This window comes from Rhinatrema bivittatum, chromosome 16, assembly GCF_901001135.1.
Source record: "Rhinatrema bivittatum chromosome 16, aRhiBiv1.1, whole genome shotgun sequence".
NCBI classification, from domain to species: Eukaryota; Metazoa; Chordata; class Amphibia; order Gymnophiona; family Rhinatrematidae; genus Rhinatrema; species Rhinatrema bivittatum.
Window position 1 is genome coordinate 68,508,332 of NC_042630.1, and position 23,357 is coordinate 68,531,688.

A 23,357-nucleotide genomic window follows, 5' to 3' on the forward strand; every position below is an offset into this window, starting at 1 on the left:
TTCGGAAGAGGCGGACCACTTTGGGATCATCCCCTTCCACGGTCTGTGCTCCTTTGCCCGCTCCGGGCTGGGAGGAGCCGTCCGCCGCCGTGTCCTCGGCCCCCCTCAGGGGCTCCTCGGAGGAATCCGTGTCCGTCGCGGAAGAAAGCTCCGAATCTGACTCCTGTGGGATGCCACGCGGAGGCCGCTTCCCACGCGGAGGCTGTCGGGAGGACCCCTCGACTTCCTTAGCCTTCCGCTTCTTCAGGGCGTGCTTGCCAGGGCCCCCCCCAGGGGCTCCTTTGCGTCTGCGCCTGCTGTGCTTACATTTAAGAACTTTGCGCAACAGAAGCGCAAAGTCCTCTGAAAAGGAACCCGAGTCCGAGGAATCGACTCCGGAACACTCACGGGACCGAGACCCCTCCGGAGGGACACCCCCCCCCCCCCCCCCCGCAAGCCCCGGCTGCGGGGAAAGCGCGGGAGGCAAGCCCGAGTTTCCTGCCGGCTCCCGCGCGATTTCGCAGCCTGTGGTCAAGATGGCCGCCACTCCCGCGCTGAGCGGGAAAAGGTCCTGAGGCCTCTCAGCTGGGGCACCACCGTGCGGCGGCGATCGCGTGGCTCGAGATCGGGCCCCCCGAGGTGCCCCCGACGACCCTTCTCCTCCCGGGACACAAGACGCGCAGAGGCCGTCCCGCGAGAGGCGAGCGCGCGCCGAGCCGCAGGCCCGACAAGTCAAGCCACGAGGCATGGCGGCGAGAAGCGGCGAAACCGGGAGAAACGCGACTGAAAAAAGAGAAAAAATAGATCCGCGCCTTCCCCCTGCGAGCGGCGCCCCCCCCCCTTGACAAAACCGGAGCAGCAGCGCAAGGTAACAGAGAGCCGGCGCGACAGACAAAAAAACCAAACCTTTTTTTTTTTTTTTTTTTTTACTACCGCTTGTCGCTGTCCACGGTCCTGGAGCCCTGTTGCAGGAGGGGTGAGTGAACCGGGCTCCCCGGTGTCACCCCTGGCGCTGCTACTGGAAAGCCGGGTCCTCGACCCTAGCAGCGGCCTCTACCAGGGGGGGGGTCCCCTCAGAACCTCGCAACCCCCCTGGGAGGCAGGGCGGACAGGACTTCACTCACTAAAAAATACAAATTTAAAAGAAAAATCAAATTTAAATCAAATTTAAAAGGAAAAAAAAACAACCCGAAAACCTGACTAACTACCAGAATCAGTGCAGGTAGGGGCTGTGACTGCACCTGCACCATCTACTGGAGACAGAGTAAGACTGAGGGGGCTGTGGCTGGCACAGGGTCATATATGACTCACTCCGACAAGTTTTGCTCTGTCTCCATCTACTGGTGCGGAGTCACAACCCAGGTGACCTGGACTGATCCTGGTACGTACAGGGAAATTTGATTATTTCACGCGTCGTATTTCTTTCCAGATCATTTATAAATATATTGAAAAGTAAGGGTCCCAATGCAGATCCCTGAGGTACTCCACTGCCCACTTCCTTCCACTGAGAAAATTGTCCATTTAATCCTACTCTCTGTTTCCTGTCTTTTAGCCAGTTTGTAATCCACGAAAGAACATCGCCACCTATCCCATGACTTTTTATTTTTCCTAGAAGCCTCTCATGAGGAACTTTGTCAAACGCCTTCTGAAAATCCAAGAACACTATATCTACCGGTTCACCTTTATCCACATGTTTATAAACTCCTTCAAAAAAGTGAAGCAGATTTGTGAGGCAAGACTTGTCTTGGGTAAAGCCATGCTGACTTTGTTCCATTAAACCATGTCTTTCTATATGTTCTGTGATTTTGATGTTTAGAACACTTTCCACTATTTTTCCCGGCACTGAAGTCAGGCTAACCGGTCTGTAGTTTCCCGGATCGCCCCTGGAGCCCTTTTTAAATATTGGGGTTACATTAGCCACCCTCCAGTCTTCAGATACAATGGATGATTTGGATGATTTTAATAAGACAGATCTCTCCTTAGGCAAAGAGTCTTGGTGTTATTATCAACTCTGCCCTGACTTTTAAAAAAACAAGTCAAGGTAGACGCCCATTCATAAGAACATAAGAAAATGCCATACTGGGTCAGACCAAGGGTCCATCAAGCCCAGCATCCTGTTTCCAACAGTGGCCAATCCAGGCCATAAGAACCTGGCAAGTACCCAAAAACTAAGTCTATTCCATGTTACCATTGCTAATGGCAGTGGCTATTCTCTAAGTGAACTTAATAGCAGGTAATGGACTTCTCCTCCAAGAACTTATCCAATCCTTTTTTAAACACAGCTATACTAACTGCACTAACCACATCCTCTGGCAACAAACTCCAGAGTTTAATTGTGCGTTGAGTAAAAAAGAACATTCTCCGATTAGTTTTAAAAGTGCCCCATGCTAACTTCATGGAGTGCCCCCTAGTCTTTCTACTATCCAAAAGAGTAAGTAACCGATTCACATCTACCCGTTCTAGACCTCTCATGATTTTAAACATCTCTATCATACCCCCCCTCAGTGGTCTCTTCTCCAAGCTGAAAAGTCCTAACCTCTTTAGTCTTTCCTCATAGGGGAGTTGTTCCATTCCCCTTATCATTTTGGTAGCCCTTCTCTGTACCTTCTCCATCACAATTATATCTTTTGTGAGATGCGGAGACCAGAATTGTACACAGTATTCAAAGTGCGGTCTCACCATGGAGCGATACAGAGGCATTATGACATTTTCCGTTTTATTCACCATTCCCTTTCTAATAATTCCCAACATTCTGTTTGCTTTTTTGACTGCCGCAGCACACTGAACTTACGATTTCAATGTGTTATCCACCATGACACCTAGATCTCTTTTCTTGGGTTGTAGCACCTAATATGGAACCCAACATTGTGTAATTATAGCATGGGTTATTTTTCCCTATATGCATCACCTTGCACTTATCCACATTAAATTTCATCTGCCATTTGGATGTCCAATTTTCCAGTCTCACAAGGTCTTCCTGCAATTTATCACAATCTGCTTGTGATTTAACTACTCTGAACAATTTTGTGTCATCTGCAAATTTTATTATCTCACTCGTCGTATTTCTTTCCAGATCATTTATAAATATATTGAAAAGTAAGGGTCCCAATACAGATCCCTGAGGCACTCCACTGCCCACTCCCTTCCACTGAGAAAATTGTCCATTTAATCCTACTCTCTGTTTCCTGTCTTTTAGCCAGTTTGCAATCCATGAAAGGACATTGCCACCTATCCCATGACTTTTTACTTTTCCTAGAAGCCTCTCATGAGGAAATTTGTCAAACGCCTTCTGAAAATCCAAGTATACTATATCTACCGGTTCACCTTTATCCACATGTTTATTAACTCCTTCAAAAAAGTTAAGCAGATTTGTGAGGCAAGACTTGCCCTGGGTAAAGCCATGCTGACTTTGCTCCATTAAACCATGTCTTTCTATATGTTCTGTGATTTTGATGTTTAGAACACTTTCCACTATTTTTCCTGGCACTGGTCAGGCTAACCGGTCTGTAGTTTCCCGGATCGCCCCTGGAGTCCTTTTTAAATATTGGGGTTATATTTGCTATACTCCAGTCTTCATGTACAATGGATGATTTTAATAATAAGTTACAAATTTTTACTAATAGGTCTGAAATTTCATTTTTTAGTTCCTTCAGAACTCTGGGGTGTATACCATCCGGTCCGGGTGATTTACTAGTCTTCAGTTTGTCAATCAGGCCTACCACATCTTCTAGGTTCACCGTGATTTGATTCAGTCCATCTGAATCATTACCCATGAAAACCTTCTCCATTACGGGTACCTCCCCAACATCCTCTTCAGTAAACACCGAAGCAAAGAAATAATTTAATCTTTCCGCGATGGCCTTATCTTCTCTAAGTGCCCCTTTAACCCCTCGATCATCTAACGGTCCAACTGACTCCCTCACAGGCTTTCTGCTTCAGATATATTTTTAAAAGTTTTTACCTCTACAGCCAACTTCTTTTCAAATTCTCTCTTATCCTGTCTTATCAATGTCTTACATTTAACTTGCCAACGTTTATGTTTTATCCTATTTTCTTCTGTTGGATCCTTCTTCCAATTTTTGAATGAAGATCTTTTGGCTAAAATAGCTTCTTTCACCTCCCCTTTTAACCATGCCGGTAATCGTTTTGCCTTCTTTCCACCTTTCTTTATGTGTGGAATACAGGTCTTACATAGTTTAAAACATTGCAGTTGTTCAAGCACTCCTTATGCCAGTTGGACTACTATAACTTTTCATATATTGGCCTTCCAGCAACAACACTGACAGTGCCACAACTGTTACAGAACGTAGCAGCTAGGCTTACTTCTGGTCAATCAATGAGAGAACATATTTTCCCAGGGCTCAGAGAGCTACATTGGCTCCCAGTCCAGTGGAGAATCACCTACAAGGTCACAATGCTGGTATATCCATTACTAGCATTGGACTCTATGAGCAAATACCCTTCTATGTATCTACAATCTAACACAGATGTTGCATTCGTCGCAAAGAGGTTTGCGACGAATACAACATACATCATGCATGATTAGCAGAGACAAGAGAGAAAACCTTCTCTCTGGCTGTCCCAGATTTATGGAACTCGTTTCCTTAGGAGTTATATTTACTAACCTGTACTAAATCATTTAAAGCAATGTTAAAGACTCACCTGTTCTGTCTGGCATATTCATCATGATTGGATGAATTGATGTAAAGCAATATATTTTTTGGTTTGTTCAATTTTTGTCTCTATTTGGTACTTTTTTCTGTTTTAATTATGTGTCTTTATACTTCCTTGGTATTGATGACTTATAAATACTAATAAATAAATATGAATTGTCTAGTTTTAGCTATTTATTGTATTTTTGGAATAGGATATTTAATGAATTGTAATTTTTCACATATATTTGCATTGGATTTTCTGTTTGATTGTACACCTCTTTGAACATTTATTTTCAGGAAAAGAGGTATATTAAGTTAATAAATTAAAGACTGAAGGACTCGGGCCCAGATTGCTGGAAACAAACTAAAAGCCTAGTCTTGGATCACTAAACCTAAAAACTAAGGGTCAGATTGAGCAAGTTTCCAGATATGCCACTGCCTGATCCCTTTTATTGTCTTTATTTTCAGGACATCTGATTTTCTCCTGTCTCATCTCTTTTCACCACAGCCTGCATCATTCAGTTTCACCATTTCCTTGTGCACCATTGTAAACTTCATTGCACTCTTCGGTTCTCCCTTCTTCTACTTCCCCTCAGCTCTTTCTGTTACCCTCTTGACAGACCTCAATTTTGTAACCGTTCTGTACCTTCAACAGGATTCACTCCATTTGGTTTTTCCTTTGCTATGGCTCCACACAAAAGATCTGCCACTACAAGCTTTTAAAGCTTTTGATAAGGTCCCAATTAGAAGACTCATAAATAAAATGAGAAGCTTGGGAGTGAGGGCTAAGGTGATGGCATGGATTACGGACAGAAGGCAGCGTGTAATGGTAAATGGAACCTGCTCTGAAGAGAGAGCGGTGTTACGTGGAGTGTTACAGGGATTGGTGTTGGGACCAGTTCTGCTCAATATCTTTGTAAGCTCCATTGTGGAAGGGACAGAAGGTAAAGTTTTACTTTATGCGGATGATACTAAGATCTGTAACAGAGTGGACACGCCGGAAGGAGAAGAGAGAGAATGAGATGGGATTCAAGGAAGCCTGAACAGTAGGCGAAGATATGGCAGCTAGGATTCAATGCCAAGAAGTGCAGGGTCATGCATCTGGGGTGTGATTATCCAAAAGAGCTGTATGTGATGGGGGATGAAGGACTGATGTGCACGGAACAAGAGAGAGACCTTGGGGTGATAGTGTCTAGCGATCTGAAGACGGCAAAGCAATGTGACAAGGTGATAGCTAAACACAGAAAAATGCTGGGCTGCACTGAGAGAGGAATAACCAGTAAAAAAAAAAAAAAAAAAAGGAAGCGATAAACCCCTTGTACAAGTCCTTAGTGAGGCCTCACCTGGAGTACTGTGTTCAATTCTGGAGACCGTATCTCAAAGGAGACAGAGAGAGGATGGAGGCGGTCCAGAGAAGGGCAACCAAAATGGTAGTGGGTCTCCAAAGGACTTATGAGGAGAGGTTGAAGGAACTGAATATGTATACCCTGGAGGAGAGGAGGTGCAGGGGAGATATGATAGAGACCTTCAGATACCTGAAAGGTTTTAATGATGCACAATCAACAAACCTTTTCCACTGGAAAGAAATCAATAGGAGGTCACGAAATTAACCTCCAGGGAGGAAGACTCAGAACCAATGTCAGGAAATTTTTCTTCACAGAGAGGGTGATGGATACCTGGAATGCAGTTCCAGAGGAGGTGGCGAAGACAAAAACAGTAAAAGATTTCAAAGGGGCATAGGATAAACACTGTGGATCCCTTAAGGCTAGAGGATGGGAATGAAGAAAAGAGTGCATGAGGCAGTTATCAATCTATCGTTACGATCACCAATTACAACAGCGAATTACAACAGCGAATTTTTCATCGCATCATTTATTCGCCGGCGAGGGCCCACCAGATGGGCAGCATCTCATCACCTGCATGTTTAAAGTGCGCTCAATCACCAGCGATGTTAATACATTGTTTGTGGGAGTGTCCAATGATATCTGCCTTTTGGGACACAGTTCGTGGCAATTTAGGTTTGTTATTCCATACGGTCATTCAATGGTCATGCTCTTTCTGCCTTCTGAACAATGACATTGGAGATGTTAGTTTAAATGTGGACAACATAGGACTGGTGTCCAAAGCCTGCTTGATTGCAAAAAAGTGCATTTTGCTAAAATGAATTGAAGATCGTCCACCGACCAGAGACTTTTGGGCTGCTTTGATGACGGAATTATATCAACTGGAATATGGTTCTATGTAGAAATCCTTTAGTCCATGGAAAAAACGTGCTTTTCGAGAGATTTGGGGGCCATATTAAAATTTGTAACCTATCATTAAAACCATCCATTGTACCTGAAGACTGGAGGGTGGCCAATGTAACCCCAATATTTAAAAAAGGCTCCAGGGGCGATCCGGGTAACTATAGACCAGTGAGCCTGACTTCAGTGCCGGGAAAAATAGTGGAAACTATTCTCAAGAACAAAATTGTAAAGCATATAGAAAGACATGATTTAATGGGACACAGTCAACATGGATTTACTCAAGGGAAGTCTTGCCTAACAAATCTGCTTCATTTTTTTGAAGGGCTTAATAAACAAGTGGATAAAGGTGAACCAGTAGATGTAGTGTATTTGGATTTTCAGAAGGTGTTTGACAAAGTCCCTCATGAGAGGCTTCTACGAAAACTAAAACGTCATGGGATAAGAGGCGATGTCCTTTCGTGGATTACAAGATGGTTAAAAGGAAACAGAGAGTAGGATTAAATGGTCAATTTTCTCAGTGGAAAAGGGTAAACAGTGGAGTGCCTCAGGGATCTGTACTTGGACCGGTGCTTTTCAATATATATATAAATGATCTGGAAAGGAATACGATGAGTGACGTTATCAAATTTGCATATGATACAAAATTATTCAGAGTAGTTAAATCACAAGCAGACTGTGATACATTGCAGGAGGACCTTGCAAGACTTGAAGATTGGACATCCAAATGGCAGATGAAATTTAATGTGGACAAGTGCAAGGTGTTGCATATAGGGAAAAATAACCATTGCTGTAGTTACACGATGTTAGGTTCCATATTAGGAGCTACCACCCAGGAAAAAGATCTAGGCATCATAGAAACATATAAGTGACGACAGAAGAAGACCAACGGCCCATCCAGTCTGCCCAGCAAGCCACGCAGTTTATCCATTCCCCCCCCCCCCCCTTTTTCTCCCTCCCACCCGTCTCTATTGGCTTCCAGCACCCTCCGGCCCCAATTCCCCTCCACCAATGCAGAGAGCAGCGCCATCCTAGTGAACATCCAGCTCAATCAGGGGTAGCAACCGCTGCAACCAGCAGGCCACACCCCTGCCCCTTACCCACCCCTGTTTTGTTTGCTTGTTTGTTTTCTTTTTTTGAAATGGCAGCCCTCCATCCTTCCGCTCCGTGAAGGTGGAACACCAACCACTGGCCACTGGCATCCCGCTCCGTGAATGCCTCTATGGCTACTGCCGCTCCGTGCAGTGTTTTGTTGCATGAAAGTGGAACACCAACTACTGGCCACTGGCATCCCGCTCCGTGAATGCCTCAGTGGCTACTGCCGCTCCGTGCAGTGTTTTGCTGCCTGAAGGTGGAACACCAACTACTGGCCACTGGCATCCCGCTCCGTGAATGCCTCAGTGGCTACTACCACTCCGTGCAGTGTTTGCTGCCTCCTCTCTATTTATGCCCACTAGACTTGATGGATCCACAGTGTTTATCCCACGCCCCTTTGAAGTCCTTCACAGTTTTAGACTTCACCACTTCCTCTGGAAGGGCATTCTAGGCATCCACCACCCTTTCCGTGAAGAAATACTTCCTGACATTGGTTCTTAGTCTTCCTCCCCGGAGCCTCAGCTCGTGACCTCTGGTTCTGCTGATTTTTTTCCTACGGAAAAGGTTTGTCGTTGTGTTTGGATCATTAAAGTTTTTCAAGTATCTGAAAGTCTGAATCATATCACCCCTGCTCCTCCTTTCCTCCAGGGTGTACATATTTAGATTCTTCAATCTCTCCTCGTACGTCATCCGATGAAGATCCTCCACCTTCCTGGTCGCCCTTCTCTGTACCGCTTCCATCTTGTCTTTGTCTCTTTGTAGATACGGTCTCCAGAACTGAACACAGTACTCCAGGTGAGGCCTCACCAAGGACCTGTACAAGGGGATAATCACTTCCCTTTTCTTACTCGATATTCCTCTCTCTATGCAGCCCAGCATTCTTCTGGCTTTTGCTATCGCCTTGTCACATTGTTTTGTAGACTTCATATCATTAGACACTATCACCCCAAGGTCCCTCTCCTGCTCCGTGCACATCAGCCTTTCCCCCCCCCCCCATCAAATACAGTTCATTCGGACTTCCACTCCCCATATGCATGACTTTGTACTTCTTGGCATTGAATCTCAGCTGCCATATCTTCGACCACTCTTCCAGTTTCCTTAAATCCCATCTCATCCTCTCCACTCCTTCCGGCATGTCCACTCTGTTGCAGATCTTAGTGTCATCTGCAAAAAGACAAACCTTACCTTCTATCCCGTCCGCAATGTCGCTCACAAAGATATTGAACAGGACCGGTCCCAACACCGATCCTTGCGGTACACCACTTAAAACCGCTCTCTCTTCAGAGAATGTACCATTTACCATCACACATTGTCTTCTGTCCGTCAACCAATTTGCAATCCAGGTCACAACTTCGGCACTCATTCCTAAGCTTCTTGTTTTATTCACCAGTCTCCTGTGCGGAACTGTATCAAAAGCTTTGCTGAAATCCAAGTAGATGACATCGAGCGCTCTTCCTTGATCCAATTCCTTGGTTACCCAGTCAAAAAAGTCAATCAGATTTGTCTGACAGGATCTTCCTCTGGTGAATCCATGTTGCCTCTGGTCCGTCAATTCTCCGGACTGTAGATATTTCACTATTCTCTCTTTCAGCAGTGACTCCATTACTTTTCCCACCACTGAAGTGAGGCTAACTGGTCTGTAGTTGCCAGCCTCCTCTCTGTTCCCACTCTTGTGAAGCGGGACCACCACCGCTTTTCTCCAATCTCTCGGTACCACTCCCGTTTCTAGGGATCTATTGAACAGGTCACACAGTGGACCCGCCAGAACATCTCTGAGCTCCCTCAGTATCCTTGGATGAATCCCATCAGGCCCCATGGCTTTGTCCTCTTTCAGATTCTTTAGCTCTTCCCGTACATTTTCTACTGTAAAAGGATTTTCATCTATTCCACTTCCCTCCAGTTTCTTGTTGTGTAGAGATGGTCCTTCTCCAGGGTCTTCTTTAGTGAACACAGAACTGAAGTATTCATTTAATATTTCTGCCATTTCTTCATCTCTCTCCACACATTGATCATTACCACCTTTCAATTTCACAATACCACTATGGACTTTTCTCTTTTCGCTGATGTATCTTAAAAATGTTTTGTCACCATTTTTTATCTCCTTGGCAATCCTCTCTTCCGCTTGACTTTTTGCCAACTTGATTAATTTCTTCGTCTCCCTCAGTTGAATCAAATATTCTTCTTTATGTTCCTCCCTTTGGGATCTTTTATATTTCTTGAATGCTGTTCTTTTAGCTTTAATTTTGTCAGCTACCTCCTTTGAGAACCAGATAGGTTTCAATTTTCTTTTGCTTTTCTTTACATTTCTAACATATAGAGTAGTTGCCTTGGTGATTGCTCCTTTTAGATTGGTCCACTGCTGCTCCACATCTCTCTCGTTCTCCCATCCTTTTAGTTCTTCCTCCAGGTACTTCCCCATTTCCTTAAAGTCCATGTTTTTGAACTGTAAAACTCAGGTCTTTGTGGTTCTTTTCCCTATTCTTTTAGTGATATTAAACCATACCATTTGATGATCACTGGTGCTGAGGTGGGCGCCCACCTGGACATCGGAGACATTATCTCCATTAGTGAGCACTAAGTCGAGTATAGTTCCTTCTCTCGTGGGTTCCAATACCATTTGTTTGAACAAAGATACTTGCATGGCATCCACTATCGCTCTACTATTTTTAGTTTCTGCAGATGGGATTTTCCAGTCTACATCTGGCATATTAAAGTCACCAACGATCACCACTTCTCCCTTCTTACCTATCTTGTGGATGTCTTCAACCTGATATCTGTCCAGCTCTTCCTTTTGGTTTGGAGGCCTGTAAACCACTCCAATATAAATGGATGCTCCGTCATCTTTTTTTAGGTCGACCCATAGTGCTTCTTTCTTGCCCCAACTTCCTTGCAGCTCAGATGCTTGGATGTTGTTTCTGACATAAAGAGCCACACCTCCCCCTTTTCTATCCTCTCTGTCCTTCCTTAACAAGTTATAGCCTGGTATTATTGTATCCCAATCATGAGATTCTGTGAACCATGTCTCTGTGATAGCAACAATGTCCAATTCTGCCTCAGACATTAGGGCCTGCAGATCTGGGATTTTATTTCCCAAACTATGAGCATTTGTGGTCATAGCCTTCCAGGTACTCTCTTTAAGGTTATTGCTTTTCCTGGACTCCTTTTTTTTTTAATATTTTATTTATCATATAATTTACAAGTATTTACTTCAAATATCATTCATTACATTATAATATTTGATTTAGTTTCAATCCCTTCAATTTCAACATATTTAAAAAAGAAAAAAATTTCAAACATTACCAATAAAGTAACATATTTCATTTATACTTATGTTGAACCACCAAAAAATTTATAATTAATTTTTCTTCAGGAGTATTAATACAAATCTGAGAATCAATTGGAAAAGATATTATGGAGAAAGAAAAAGAAAATCTTACAATCTCACAGGATTAGGTACATTTTCACAGTTATATTACTATTCTGCCTGACACCTAGGTTACCACTGGGGAAGAAGTAATTGGTTCTCTAGCCACTATGAACTGGGTCAGTTGTTCCACTAAATTAAAACTAAAGGATTCATTACCCCTTCTAATTAAACACCTACATGGGTATTTCAATAGAAATGAAAAACCCAGAGTCAAAACTCTGGGTTTTAATACCAAGAACTCTCTTCGCTTACTATGAGTTGATGGGGCGAGATCAGGAAAAATTTTTACGTCTTGTCCCATATAAGAAACCGGGTATTTTTGGAAATATTGTTTCATTAATTTAGTAATATCCCCAGTGGACACTAATGATACAATCAAGGTGTTCCTGTCAAGAACCTGCAATGTCGAGTCTTCCAGAAAACCTGTAAGGTTTTCTGGAATAGTTAATACTGGATCCAAACTTCTCTTTTTAACAAAGAAACATGAGTTAACCAAAGGAATGTCATTTCCAGAAAAGCCAAGTATCTCAGTCAGAAATTTCTTCAAAGATGTTAATACAGTTTCACCTACTATTTTTGGGAAATTAACAATCCTAACGTTTAAGTGTCTAACATTATTTTCAAGATATTCTAAACGTTTAGAACAGATTAGATAATCACTAATAAGCTTGTTATTCACAGAGTTTACCACCTCTACTTTACGCTCTATTACATCAACTCTTGTAGTAAGAGTAATTACTTGATTCTGTACAGAAGAAACTTGTTGTTGTAAATTAGAAGCTACATTATCAAGTTTCCCTTCTAACCTGTTTACAGTAGCATTCAAACTGCTTACTAAGTCCCAAATGGCTCCCAACGTAACTGTCTCTGGCCTTGTTGTTAAAGGCCTTACATCCACAGCAGTCTCAGGTTGGGGAGATCGCTGTTGTAGACCTGTAGGAAATATAGGAGGTTCCCCTGTTTCAAGGGGAACTTCCTCAATTCCTTCCCTTCCTGATATTAGGGACGAGGATTCTCCCCCAGATGCATTCTTTTGCGCCCCCTCTTCGGAGGGCAAGGATACAGTTCCTCCTCCTGTTTCTCGCTGGAAAGGAGACGGTCGGTACACAGGACTAAGGGAAGCCTCCTCCTGGGAGGCCGCTTGTTCTCCTTCCAAGGGGCCTCCAAGGGAGTCCTTGGAATCCTCATTTTTAAACTGTGTCATGAAGCGGTCTATCTCTAATTGTAAAAGGGGGGGAAGGGGTTCTGAGGGAAACACCCTTACCCTCCCTTTTCTTTTAGCAGGCATATAAAATATAAGAAACAACTAAACAATTGAAAACAGCCGCTTCAAAAAGTACCTGTATCCAAATGATCTCAGTTATGAAGGTCAGATGAAGGGTTCCTTCCTCTATCCGTCTTAATCCGGACTAAGCCGGACAAAGCCGTGCGCACCCCTTGGGTGCGCACGGCTTTGGTGACGCGCCGGCGGCGATGACGCGCCGCAGCTGCGTCGTTTTTGTGGCTCACGGCTCCTCCCACTCACGACAGCAGGGGCGGGGTGTTGGTCCGGTCCCGGAAGAGGGGCCCAGCAATCTGGTCTCCGGCTCTCCTGACGCCGCCGCGGCGTTTTTTGTGGCTCACGGCTCCTCCCACTCACGACAGCAGGGGCGGGGTGTTGGTCCGGTCCCGGAAGAGGGGCCCAGCAATCTGGTCTCCGGCTCTCCTGACGCCGCCGCGGCGTTTTTGTGGCTCACGGCTCCTCCCACTCACGACAGCAGGGGCGGGGTGTTGGTCCGGTCCCGGAAGAGGGGCCCAGCAATCTGGTCTCCGACTCTCCTGACGCCGCCGCGGCGTTTTTGTGGCTCACGGCTCCTCCCACTCACGACAGCAGGGGCGGGGTGTTGGTCCGGTCCCGGAAGAGGGGCCCAGCAATCTGGTCTCCGGCTCTCCTGACGCCGCCGCGGCGTTTTTGTGGCTCACGGCTCCTCCCACTCACGACAGCAGGGGCGGGGTGTTGGTCCGGTCCCGGAAGAGGGGCCCAGCAATCTGGTCTCCCTTCCTGGACTCCTTATGAGACTTTATTTGAGATTTGTTATTCACTTCACTCTTTCCTTTTGCAGTTGTGCCACTGTTGACAGAGTTGTCCATCTCAATTAGGTTTTTCTTTTGTTTATGGATCTTGAAATTCTGCATGCATTGTGTTTGTTTTCTCTTTTCTGGTAACACTTCAAAGTTTTTCTCAAGAACTTCTTCAGTTTTTAATATAGAGAAGGCTTTTTGTTCTTTTTGCATTCGGTACATTGTGTGTCTCCTCATCACAGTTCTAATTCTACCAGAGCCCACTGTAATCCTGGATATAAAAGAATTTCTTAATGACCTGTTTGAGTGGGAGGGTGCATCTGTTGGCTGTCCATCTGTCAAGAATGGGTGACTGTGGGTCCTACCTGAGCCTAATGAATCACTTTTTCTTGACTTCTGGTTTTTCTGTGATGTTGGGGAATTATTTTCTGAGTATTATCATAGTGGATAATACTTTAAAATCGTCAGCTCAGTGTGCTGCAGCAGTCAAAGAAGCAAATAGAATGTTAGGAATTATTAGGAAGGGAATAGTTAATAGAACGGAAAATGTCATAATGCCTCATGGTGAGACCACACCTTGAATACTGTGTTGCCGCATCTCAAAAAAGATATAGTTGTGATGGAGAAGGTACAGAGAAGGGCAACCAAAATGATAAAGGGGATGGAACAGCTTCCCTATGAGGAAAGGCTGAAGAGGTTAGGGCTGTTCAGCTTGGAGAAGAGACAGCTGAGGAGGGATATGATAGAGGGCTTTAAGATCATGAGAGGTCTTGAACAAGTAGATGTGACTCGGTTATTTTCACTTTCGAATAATAGAAGGACTAGGGGGCATTCCATGAAGTTAGCAAGTAGCACATTTAAGACTAATCAGAGAAAATTATTTTTCACTCAACGCACAATAAAGCTCTGGAATTTGTTGCCAGAGGATGTGGTGAGTGCAGTTAGTGTAGCTGGGTTCAAAAAAGGTTTGCTATTAATCAATTTTACTTAGGGAATAGCCACTGCTATTAATTGCATCAGTATCATGGGTTCTTCTTAGTGTTTGGGTAACTGCCAGGTTCTTGTGGCCTGGTTTGGCCTCTGTTGGAGACAGGATGCTGGGCTTGATGGACCCTTGGTCTGACCCAGCATGGCAATTTCTTATGTTCTTCCCCAATACACTAAGTCTCTTGTGCCTCTGGAAGAGTCGATGTAAGGTATGGTCAGGCAGAGTTTGTCTTGGCTGCCTTTTGTATACTACCATTCTTTATTATTTTTGGGACCGCCAATTCCTAGTGGTCTCTATTAAGGGATGCACACTTTTCATGTTCAGTTATATTTTGATTTTATGTCTTACTTTCTTGTGGACAATTGTGCACTGTTACCTGTAAAGTTGTGAGTGAGGTTCTCTGCAAAGGAGGGGGGGGGGGGCTGTTGAATGTTTATGTGCTCCTATTTCATTACAGTTTGAAAACTTGGTGGTATGTACCTGTTTAACTGAAATATTGCTGGATGTTAATTTGTTATTATGCCCCAATAAAGAAATTATTAAAAAAGAAAAAAAGAGTGCATGGGGGTAACTTGCTGGTGTGTCGGTTACTACCCTTAACCAATAAGCCTTCATACTGTTGATGCAACTCCAACATTGCTCTCTGCTACAAGGCAGGGAGGAAAGAGGAAAAGGTGAATTAGACAGAAGATGGAAATGAAGAAAACAGTGCATGGGGGAACTTGCTGGTATGGCAGTTACTACCCTTAAACTAATAAGCCTTCATACTGTTAATGCAACTCCATCATTCTCTCTGCTTCAACAGCAAGAGCTGATGGGGAATTATACTCAAACAGCAACCAACAAGGCCCCTGGCTTGATGGTCTGGGAAACTGATAAGCATGGGGGTGAATTGGATGGTGCGGCAGATACTACCAGAAGCTTGCTGGGCAGACCGGATGGACCATTTGATCCTTTTCTGCCATCAGATCTATGTTCTACGTTTAAATGTCAAAGCTCCTGGACCAGCACCTCCCTCTCACTACAGTCTAAAGAATTACTGGGCTGGAGACACCTGCTCAATGTGGCCCGCGAACCTTTCTAGCTAGTATCACCCACTCGATGCAGCTTGCACAGCATCTAAGCCACTAAAGCCCACTTAATGTGGCCAGCACACATTTCTGACTAGCATCTCCTTTTAGGATCTTGCTGAGGAATGAAATCCTAGTTAGCGTGTACTTAGAACTCCTCCCCTGTGATGGAGCCCTGCAGTTGGTGGGTCCCTCCTCTGTGGCAGTATGTAAAGGCCCTGGAACCCCTCACCATGGGCAGTGAGCTTTGGGACATGTTTTTCATGATGCACACTCCCCATTCCCAATCTTGGACCCCAATGAAGCTCCCTGGGGGATCAGATTGTTTTTACCTTATGGCACAGCTGGTAGATCACCCCAAGTCGGGAAGCCATGCTAAATATACACATACAGATGAGTACCCCAACCAGGGCTCCCAGGAAGGGAAGATAGCCACCAAGCTCCATGGGAAAAGTTCACAGTACCTGAATAAAAAAGAAGTACTGTTAGAAAACAACTCATTCTGATAGATGAATAAATACCACTAGAATCCTTAGGGCAAGCCTTAGGAGGTAGAAAACAGCACAACTGTTCCAGGACTTATACCAGCTGTCTTGTTTCTGGTCTGTCCTGTCTACCAGCTAGTCATTTTTTTTGCTGGTCAGTGTAATTTCTGTTTTCTGCCAGCCAGCAACTTCCAGGAGGGGGTAGTCCCCATCTTAACATCATAATATGCTGCCAGTCCTGCACTGGCCCTCAGTTTGCAAATGCCTACTAGTCCTTGCATTCACTAGGGCCTAACCAGACTGACCAATTCACTGACAGATCGACAGATGAGAGAAACACATACAGGCCTGGATTTAAACAAAGGTCTACTAGATCCTCATGTAGGTGGTAAATTTCCTGTCTGCCCCCAGCCTAAACCTCAGATCCCTTCTTTTCCACAGGGTTAATGCTCCAGCTCAGGTTCCTGCCATCAGAAGGCAGTAAGAAAAGGAACAGAGTCAGCCTAGGGTCCCACACTAATGCGTGCCCGACTCTATTAGAATTCTCTGGGGTCTGTAAGCATTAGGTTGCAGACTGAGTCAGTCCCCACCGTCACTACCTTCTAATGGAAGCACAATAGGGTGCAGGCTGAGTCAGTCCCCACCATCACTACCTTCTAATGGAAGCACATTAGGGTGCAGGCTGAGTCAGTCCCCACCGTCACTACCTTCTAATGGAAGCACATTAGGGTGCAGGCCGAGTCAGTCCCCACCGTCACTACCTTCTAATGGAAGCACATTAGGGTGCAGGCCGAGTCAGTCCCCACCGTCACTACCTTCTAATGGAAGCACATTAGGGTGCGGGCCGAGTCAGTCCCCACAGTCACTACCTTCTAATGGAAGCACATTAGGGTGCGGGCCGAGTCAGTCCCCACCGTCACTACCTTCTAATGGAAGCACATTAGGGTGCAGGCCGAGTCAGTCCCCACCGTCACTACCTTCTAATGGAAGCACATTAGGGTGCAGGCCGAGTCAATCCCCACCGTCACTACCTTCTAATGGAAGCACATTAGGGTGCAGGCTGAGTCAGTCCCCACCGTCACTACCTTCTAATGGAAGCACATTAGGGTGCAGGCTGAGTCAGTCCCCACAGTCACTACCTTCTAATGGAAGCACATTAGGGTGCAGGCTGAGTCAGTCCCCACAGTCACTACCTTCTAATGGAAGCACATTAGGGTGCAGGCTGAGTCAGTCCCCACCGTCACTACCTTCTAATGGAAGCTCTGCTGGAGTCAGAAACCTGAGAGCCATGAGAAGCAGTGAAATCAGAGAAGTGTTCAGAGTCCCGTCAAAGGACGAGGGAAATGGGATCACATCCATGCTTTGGGGGACTAAAATTGGAGATCCAGGGGTGGGAGGGCTATTCGGGTCTCTTATCCAGGGGTGGGTGTGCAATCCACCACGGAACAGATGGACCAGTACTGATATATGGTTAAAGTAGTGTGGTTGCCATGTTAGTCCACTTGCATGCACAGAAATAAAAGGTTAGCAGACAATAATGTAAGATGATAGTCCAATACAAATCTTCAGAGAGATCGCTATGTTAGACTGGTGCAGCAAAAATGACAAGAGGTGAATGGCACCTTCTAGATTAATCAGTTTATTGAGGCATAAGCTTTTGAGGACAAGAGTCCACTTCAACAGATACATCTGGACTCTGTCCTCAAAAGCTCAATAAACTGTTTTGTGCCACCCACCTCTTGTCACTTCAGTCCAATAAAAAGGTAACTTAATACATAGCTTTCAACAGCTGACACTCTCTTCAAGTCTCCAAACAGAGAAAGCAAAATGTGACAATTGCCAGAAAATACAAGTGAACCCTAAAAGCCATTGCAATGATAGGGGGAAGGAGGGAGGTGGATGTGTTATAGTCAGAGCCCCTGGTTTCCTGCAGCAGAATTTTCAAATTCTATGGCAGAGTTTTCAAAATTCTGCAGCAATTATGTGGCAAATTTGCATATATTTGCTATTTAAATAATGTAATTTCTTTTACTTTCTTTTTATAAAGTCATTTCATGACATTTCTGAGTTAATTTATTTGTTTCTTTAATAAAGAAAAGCAATCTTAATGATTGGAACTGGTAAGGAAGGATGGGAAGGGATCTGGAAATGGGGAGAGAGGATCTCAGAGGAGGGAATTGAAGAAGAAACCTTAGGCCAGAGTGGTAGAAGGAATAAGGGATAGAAGCAGATAGACACAGAGGGAGCGGGAGAAGAGGACAGGAATTCAGGGAGGATAAGAAGAGGGAATGAGAGGAAAAGAGGAATCAGGAATGGGGAGATGGGAAGAAAAGGAGTATTGGGGATGGGAGTGGAAGAGAAGCAGGGAAAACTGTAGGAAGAGAGGGTAGACTGGGTATGAGGATGTAGAAGAAGATTGGAGGTGGAGGAAAGATGGAAATAGAGAAGATGGTGCCTGAATGAGACTTTGGGTGGGGGGCAGACCCTCCCCTGGCTCCAACCCTGCCCCCCTCCCGATATCCCAATCCTCTGTCATCCTTCCCACCTTTTCTCATTTCCTCTTTCTACCCAATCCCCGTTAATTGCCCACATTTTATCTGCTCATTCAAATACATTCATCCTACCCCAGCTGCTCTTGCACACAAACCTTGATTATCAGTTCCCCCATCTTCCCAGTCCTCCCATTACACATCCCCATTTCCTCTCATCACAACCTCTTCCTAGCCCCTTTCCCATAATCCGGGATAGGGAAATTCCTACAGTACCTGAATGTAAACTGATGTGATATCTCAGATCGAATGTCGGTATATAAATAATAATAATCTCATCACCTCTTTCCCTTATCAGCTTATTACAAGCAGTTGTGATGCAAATCAAACAACAAAGATTGCCTCAAAATTTGCAAGCCGTGTTATTTGATTGAAAGTTAGCTACATCTTATAAAAACATAAGACTTGCCATATTGGGTCGTGAAAAGGGTTCATCAAGCCCAGTATTCTGTTTCCAACAGTAGCCATACCTGGCAAGATCCCAAGGGGTAGATAGAATCCAAGCTACTTATCCCAAGAATAAGCAGTGGATATCTGCAATTCCACCTTAATAATGATTTATGAACATTTCCTCCAAGAACTTGTCCAAACCGTTTTTAAACACAACTACACTAATAGCTTTCACCACAACCTCTGGCAATGAATTCCAGAGCTTAATTATGTGTTGAATAAAAAATATTTTCTCTTATTAGTTTTAAATGTATTACCTAGTAACTTCATTGTAGTCTGTGTACTTTTTGGAAGAGTAAACAACTGATTAACATTTATTAGTTCCATTCCTCTCATTATTTTATAAACCTCTATCATTTCATCCATCAGCAGTCTCTTCCCCAAGCTGAAGAGTCCTAAGCTCTTTAGCTTTTCTTCATAGGGTACTTGTTCCATCTCCTTTATCATTTTGGTTGCCCTTCTCTGTACCTTTCCTAATTCTGCTATATCTTTTTTGAGATGTGGTGGCCAGAACTGCACACAATACTCAAGATGAGGTCGCACTATGGAGTGATACAGAGGCATTACGATATTATCCGTTTTATTCTCCATTCCTTTCCTAATAATCCCTAGCATTCTATTTGCTTTCTTGTCTGTTGCTGCTTAGTCAACTTTCCCCAGGAGCATCAGTTGTTAATGAACATCCCAATGCTCCCAGGTTCTGGCCTTAAAGCGGCCATGACCCTGGAGCTCCCCCTTCCCCTTGTGTCAGTGTCAAACGTAGGTGTCTCAAGAAACCCTCACTTCCACCCTGTCTTGCTGCAGGATTTTGCAGCAAAAAAAATTATTTATTTTAATGCCAAACGGTAGCCCTCCCCTTTGTTCTTAAAAAATCATCTGGCCCCCTTCAGGCACCCCACTTCCACAGTACCCAATTCACTTACAAGAATCCCTGGTGATGTAGTCATGCCTTTATGCATCTGGGGCCAGAAACAAATACAAAATTGCACTAGATGGCCTCAGGCACTCACTGAAAGAAATATTCCCTGCACTGCCTAATATGAAGCAAAACTTAGGAAAAAATTAAGCTTTTAAAAGAAAGAACTGGGCAAATATCCCTGCAATGCTATAATAGCACATATCACTTATATGGGAAAGTCAGTCAACATAAAGGGATCCTATTCATGTTCCTCCTCTAATGCAGAAAATAAGAAGAAGCATGCTACACCTGGAGACAGTCAGAAATTAAAGGCATGAGTCAATCTATACAGGCACAAGATCAATTACCATAGGGAAATAAAATTTGCCACCTCTTTGTGGGAGCACTTTTAAAAGCAAATCACTACATCTTATGAGCAGGATAATTTAAAGAAATGTAAAAACAATACAGGTGCTTTTGAAGATAAAATGATCAGACACTTCAGAACCGGTAAAAACTGACTCGAGACTTAGGTTTCTTACCAAAACTTCTCACTCTTCCCCCCACCACCTTTTTGATTCGCCTATGTTTCCTAGCAACATGTCATCGTTTGCACACTATTCTGACCTGAGAAAGAGTATTAGCTTTTAAAAGTTGGTCAAAAAATATGTTGTTAGTCCAACAAAAAAGGTATCTCCTTATGTATATATTTTTGTTTTTGTTAACCTTTAGTTACGTGCATTCAAATGGACTAACAAGGCAACTATATTGTTTTAAGTAATATACAATCACATTCAATAAATCCAATGAATGCCAACTCATGAAACTAAGACTGGGAAGCCTGCACCGCAGCCGCGCACATGTACCTGTTCTGTAAGGAAAGGATAAAAAGCAAGTGTGGGAGACAAGGAAGGCAGCTTGCAATGTCACCGGGTCTCTGTGGGCATGTGACAGCCTCCAGTCACACAGTTCCTCTTTCTTCCCGTGTGCCTCTGTCTGTGTCACTTCCTTTCTTGAAGATGTGGGTGTTTTGTGTCTCAGGAACTCTGTCTCCAAGCTCCCGGCACGCAGCACACCTTCCTCCTCCTATTCCCACTTTTACTTCTCAATATTCATTTCAAAGAAACTACTAACGAGGCCATCTGTACCATGTTAAAACGCGACTGCCAGAGATCGCTCCTATTACCCTTTTGACCCCCTGAAAACCCTCTTTTGGCAATAAGAACTACAAATTCCTACATGCATTGCCGGCCTGTCACATGACTGCAGACACCAGCTTCCTCTTCTGTCTTCAGATTCCTGAAACTTTATTGACAAGCCAAACCCTATTGTGGTGACAATAGCAAAGTCCGGTTTTCTCCATTAGCAATTTCATTGCAACTTATAGGAACAGTTTAAAGTTTATTGAAATGGGATTTTTCTTTTTTTTCTTTGCGGCCAAATTCGAGTGCGCCTCAGAGCGAGCAAAGCAAGCTATTCGATTTACTCAGCCAGCTAAACCTCAGCTATTAAAAACTATCAGCAGATAGGTCGATCCAGTAAAGTTCAGTTGAAGATTTCTCGTCTGTAACGAGCTCGCTGCGCACAATTCGGACGCGTAAGGCAAACCAGCGATACAGTCTCCAATTTTGCGCATCCGTAGTGCTTCTTAAAACAGACGCGTAACCCTTCCCGTACCCGGCATGTAAATGAACGAATTAGCTGTATAATGAAGGAATTAGCTATTCCCCTCCGATACCGTAACGCGCGCTCAGGTTCTCTCATTAGTAACGCACTGTTTTGCCGCGGCCGTAACGTGTTAGTTTACCGCCTCCCCCTAGTAGGAGTTAGGACTGTGAGTCTAGTAATAAATCCATCGACACCGCTTAAGATACTCAAAAACAATAAAACACAATTTAAAAAAAAAGCGATACAGAGATGATCGAGAAAATGTAATGATGTGGGACACATAAAACCTGTCAGAAGAAAAAATAAAAATTTTTAAATACCTGTCGGAGGGCCGCGTGGGTCCAGGCGGCCGGCGTGGGTCCAGGCGGCGGGAGCCGGGTGGTCGCGTGTTAAATCTAGGCCGTGGGCGGGTGGGCGCCTGTTCCGGGCGGCGGCGGCGGGGGGATACGCGTTAGTTCGAGACGGCCGGCGGGCGGTCGCGTGTTAAATCTAGGCCGGGTCCGCACAGGCGCGCATTCACTGCCGGTGGGGGCTGCCTCTCCCGGCAGCCCCCACCGGCAGTGAATGCGCGCCTGTGCGACCCCTGCGATTGGGCGCTCAAGGCGTGACGTCACGGCATGTGACTGCCTTGAGCGCCCAATCGCAGGGGTCGCACAGGCGCGCATTCATTCACTGCCGGTGGGGGCTGCCGGGAGAGGCAGCCCCCACCGGCAGTGAATGAATTCATTCATCCAGGCGGAGGAGCCGGCTGCTTTCGCCACCGGCTCCTCCGCCTGGATGAATGAATTCATTCACTGCCGGGAGAGGCAGCCCCCACCGGCAGTGAATGCGCGCCTGTGCGGACCCGGCCTAGATTTAACACGCGACCACCCGCCGGCCGTCTCGAACTAACGCGTGTCCCCCCGCCGCCGCTGCCGCCGCCCGGAACAGGCGCCCACCCGCCCGCGGCCTAGATTTAACACGCGACCACCGGCCCCCCGGATCCCGCCGGCCGCCTGGACCCACGCGGCCCTCCGACAGGTATTTAAAAATTTTGATTTTTACACTTCCTGGTACCTGTCATTTCAAATGTCATTTGAAATGACAGGTACCAGCGCACCCTGGTTACTGTATAGGCGCTGTATTAAGCGCCTATACAGTAAAATGGGTTACGCGGCCATAACCCTTCCCTACCGCTTTAAAGCCGCGGCATGCATTTGCATGCGATTAGAGGAGAGTATCCGGGAGTTAGTGAAGAGAACTGTGCGTGCGGGGAGGAAGGGTGCGCCTGACACTACCGCACTGTTTCTACCGCGGCCTTACTGGATCGACCTGACATTTAGGTACACAGTTACACCGGGAGAATATATTAGTCGATTTACACAGGTAAACATTTTCTTTTATACCTATGTTATTTTTTTTGATTGGCTATTTTCAATCAGGCTGATAAAGAAAAACCAGCGGGAGAGCCGGCGAGCGCCCACTCTCCTGGGCGCACAAAAATATGTAGATGAGGGCCCACGGTAAAAGGAGGCGCTAGGGACACCAGCTCCTCCTTTTTGACAGAAGTGGCGGCTGTCAGCGGGTTTGACAGCCGACGCTCAATTTTTAGGAAAACAGACCCCGACAAAATTGAGCGTCGGTCTTCCAACCCGCGGGCCACGGGCAGATTTTACATTTTTTTATCTTTTACATTTTTTTTTACTTTTGGGGCCTCCGACTTAATATCGCTATGATATTAAGTCGGAGGATGTACAGAAAAGCAGTTTTTTCTGCTTTTCTGTACACTTCCCCGGTGCAGGCAGTCGTT

The 23,357-nt window shown here is 45.0% G+C and overlaps 1 protein-coding gene across 2 annotated transcripts in view; it reads right to left on the bottom strand.

The window, feature by feature from the left end:
- ILVBL (ilvB acetolactate synthase like) overlaps nt 1–21,114 on the bottom strand; it is a 233,149-nt gene extending 212,035 nt beyond the window's left edge. Inside the window, exons 1-2 of one of the 2 annotated variants that reach the window (XM_029580271.1) lie at nt 20,767–21,112; nt 15,851–15,982 (exon numbers count right to left, since the gene is read on the bottom strand). In XM_029580271.1, coding sequence (XP_029436131.1) covers nt 15,851–15,964 — 114 coding nt within the window. In that variant the 5' untranslated portion in view covers nt 15,965–15,982; nt 20,767–21,112. Of the gene's footprint in view, nt 1–15,850; nt 15,983–20,766 lie in introns of both variants that reach the window. The other variant, XM_029580272.1, reaches the window with a different exon arrangement.
- Between the last annotated feature and the right edge of the window lie 2,243 nt (nt 21,115–23,357).